This window comes from Suillus paluster (assembly GCF_016628075.1).
Source record: "Suillus paluster strain FC165 chromosome Unknown EDB91scaffold_331, whole genome shotgun sequence".
Classification (NCBI taxonomy): domain Eukaryota; kingdom Fungi; phylum Basidiomycota; class Agaricomycetes; order Boletales; family Suillaceae; genus Suillus; species Suillus paluster.
This window is the reverse complement of record NW_024537891.1, coordinates 2840-6043: the sequence shown is the minus strand read 5'-3', so window position 1 is coordinate 6043 and position 3204 is coordinate 2840. Positions and strand designations below refer to the sequence as shown.

Below are 3204 nucleotides of genomic sequence, written 5' to 3'. Positions count from 1 at the left end.
TTGCGCTGAACCCAAGGTGTATGCAGTACCGTGGCGATCTTGATGGGTGAAAAATATTCTTCTTTGAAGCGGCCGCGTTCGCTGGGGTCCCAAACGAAGGCCTTTTCATGGGTACGAACTAACCAATGAATTAGCTTTAGCTCTTCTGGCCACAACCAATTTGTGGGATCGAGGTCAATCTCATCCACGCGTGCTTGCGTGAAGCACTCCCCTGGTATGAAGTCAGGCAGGTGCATAGGAAGATCGGCCATTCCTGCAAGAGGGTCATCAGGTAATTTACGCTTGATGTAATAATCCTCTGTGATTGACTCTGATACAGTACGGACTTTCCGCACAACAGGCTTGTAGATGAGCATCCTTGAGGCAGGATTGAACTGATAGCTGGACTGAAAAGTGGCAATGGATGCGCGGTTGAAGCAAGTCTGAGAAGAAACGAGAAACGTATAGACAGGGGAGAAATTAGTAGGGGGTGAAGAATAGGAAAATGTCTGGGCGATTTGAAAGGACTGTTGACCCCTTGAGGGTCGGTCAGAAAGTGAAGAGCGTCCATAATCCGATGTACATGAATGAGATTCGTCTCCCCGATTGCGCAGATCATCGATTGTCAAAAACCCAATCCCAAGATTTCGCAGTGATTCACGCAATGTAAATTGCACAAACAGCGCGGACAAACCTTCAACCAATGTTTTGTTGCGATCATGATCTCCTTCCCCGTGTTTGGATCCGATATCATGACATTCTGTTCCCCATTAATGAAATCTTGCTGCGGCAGCTCATGTGTGCGTAGAATAGCCAACCTAAAAGGACTTGAAAGTTAGCTTTCTCGACTACCTGTACTTGTAGGTGGACTTCTCCCGCCCCGAAATTGAATCCTAGATTCTCGATGATGCCAAGCGTCGAGTCTTTACTTCAGTTGGCGGATTCCATGGTCATAATATGATCAGACCGCAGCAGTACACTGAGTGATAGCCAGATGTCCTTGCGCATCACGATGATCTCTGCACCTTGGTCGAGCACGCACGTGATCTTTTGGCCTTGTACCATTGCTTCAATACACCTAAGGGGAATGGACTGGTGAACGGTTATAGTCCCGTCTTCTGAGCGGTTAAGCGTGTGCTCATATTCGCCCCATAAGCGTTCGGGGTTCATGCCCGCTAACTCATTAACAGAAAGAGTTCCTACCGCGACCCGTCAGGTCGTCGTCTGATCCTTAAATTGCTTCCGAAGCTCTGGTGCGATCGACAGGATATCTTGAATGGGTATTGGCACTGTCGTCTGCATGACACTGTCTAGGACGCGCTTTCTTGCAGTCGGGTCTTCAAGCAGAAAGTAATGCGAATATTGCGCGTTTGGGGCGGCTGTTATCCTTGGTACCTGTGTGACATGCGGCTTTGCTTGTTCATTAGCGTCCTTCACTTGCGGGGATACTATTTCATCAAATGACTTTGAGTTGCTTGCAGGCACACTAGTGTTAGGCGAGGCAGGGGTTTTGAAGTGAACCATGGTGACATCTGGGTCTTCTTCACCTTTGTCTTCATTCGTAGTCTGTGTCTGCAGGAAGGCGGAAGATTCTATGTCGAGTTCGATGTCAATTTCTGGCCCTGAACAAACGAATAGCCCTGCTACTGCATGCGATGATACCTCGCGTAGACGGCGTTCCGTCACAATGATGTCTACTTGGTCTTTCATCGTCGTTCCTGAAACTGTGGGGATTCTCGATCCGTCAGCCAACACGACCCGACCTTCACTAGTCTGAGCGACTTTTCCTGATGCCATATATGTGTCTATATCCCTACACATTTTAGTCGTGTGACCAGTGCGGCCGCAGAAATAGCAGATTGGTGGTGGTCGTGATTCGCTTAGGACGTATTCTTGTTTAACAACAATGCTGGGCGATGCGGGTGGAGGCGTGGACGGCGCAAAGGTACGTTGTACTGGTTGGGCAGCTGGGTTCGGTGAAGGCGATATGGATTGCGCTTGGAGCGGCGTCGATCCTTGAAGAAGAAAGAGCGCCGCTTCCAACACAGATGCTTGAGTATATGCATCGTCAGGGTGTAGGTCGGGCTCCTTAATCTCCAATCGACGTCGGATGCGGGTTTGAATGTCAGGATGGAATCCTTCCAAAAACAAACGGTCGTGCTCGTTCTCTGCAAGGCATTTCTTTTTGATCAAAAAGGTAGAGACGCGGCAGAACTGCCGCAAATACGCTCCCACATCATCCTGCAACTGCATAGGCTTGGCCGTTTGTGCGTTTACCAAGAACTCAAGGTCAGCTCTCATATACTGTTTGTCACTTTCACAACCCGGATACAGGGTTTTGACCGCGTCAACAAATTTGTCAAAGTCGGCCTTGCCTGTTTCTTCTAACGTTTCCCAAGTTCCTGCATCGTCTCTGTGGATGTAACGGAGACATGCTTTGATCGCTTGTGCTGGAGTAAGGTTCGCGGCGTTGGCAAGTTGACTGACATCTTCAAAGTACCGAATTAGGTCTCGTGCACTTCCATCAAATTTAGGGGCGCTTGGAGTTCCACGAAGCGGCATTTGGAATGAGTGGGTCGACATTCGAGCGGGTTTAATGGGAAGAGGCGCGGGTGGTATGAAGAAATTGGGTGGTTGTTGTATGAAGAACGGTGGAGGAAAACTAGGAAGATGTATGTACGCCGGTTGGGGTTCAATGATATCAGGCAATTCGTCTTGAGTACTTGGCGTGAGTGCGAGGTCGACTGATGAGGCTGAGGGACTATTGGGAGGTGAATGTTGAGACGTTTCGACTACTGGAGTGGGTTCTGTGCGGCGAGCGCGGGTTCATGGAATATCTTCGAGCTGACTATGTATCTGAGTGACTACCGGGCGGCCAGGTCTTGGATGAAGTTGTCTTGCGGTGGGCAATGGTGAACCCCTCACGGTGGGCTCCAGTTGTAAGGAGCAGATTCCACTACGACCTCAGCGCAATAATGGCCAATTCAAGTAGTGAGCCTAAAATGTTCAGTTCGACCCGAGGGAAGCAGAACAAAGCAAACCGAATTGCTGCCTCAGTATATAATACGAGGGGCGCGACAACGAGTCAAAGGGCGGCTGATCCAATATGTGTTCAGCATAAACAGTTACCCATAAAGCCGACCGACTATAATTTCTACCGATCGCTATGCGGTGCGCGAGCGAGTGCAGCCGACTTAGATAGGTGATGAGGAACAGAAGTTTTTT

At 49.3% G+C, this 3204-nt stretch overlaps 1 protein-coding gene across 1 annotated transcript; it reads right to left on the bottom strand.

Moving 5' to 3' along the window:
* Positions 1-1191: 1191 nt before the first annotated feature.
* Positions 1192-2541, bottom strand: EDB91DRAFT_1257711 (uncharacterized protein; the record flags this gene model as incomplete). The annotated part of the gene is made up of 1 exon (XM_041324312.1): positions 1192-2541. The coding sequence occupies one exon, from the start codon at positions 2539-2541 to the stop codon at positions 1192-1194; it is 1350 nt and encodes a 449-aa protein (XP_041168666.1).
* Positions 2542-3204: the final 663 nt, after the last annotated feature.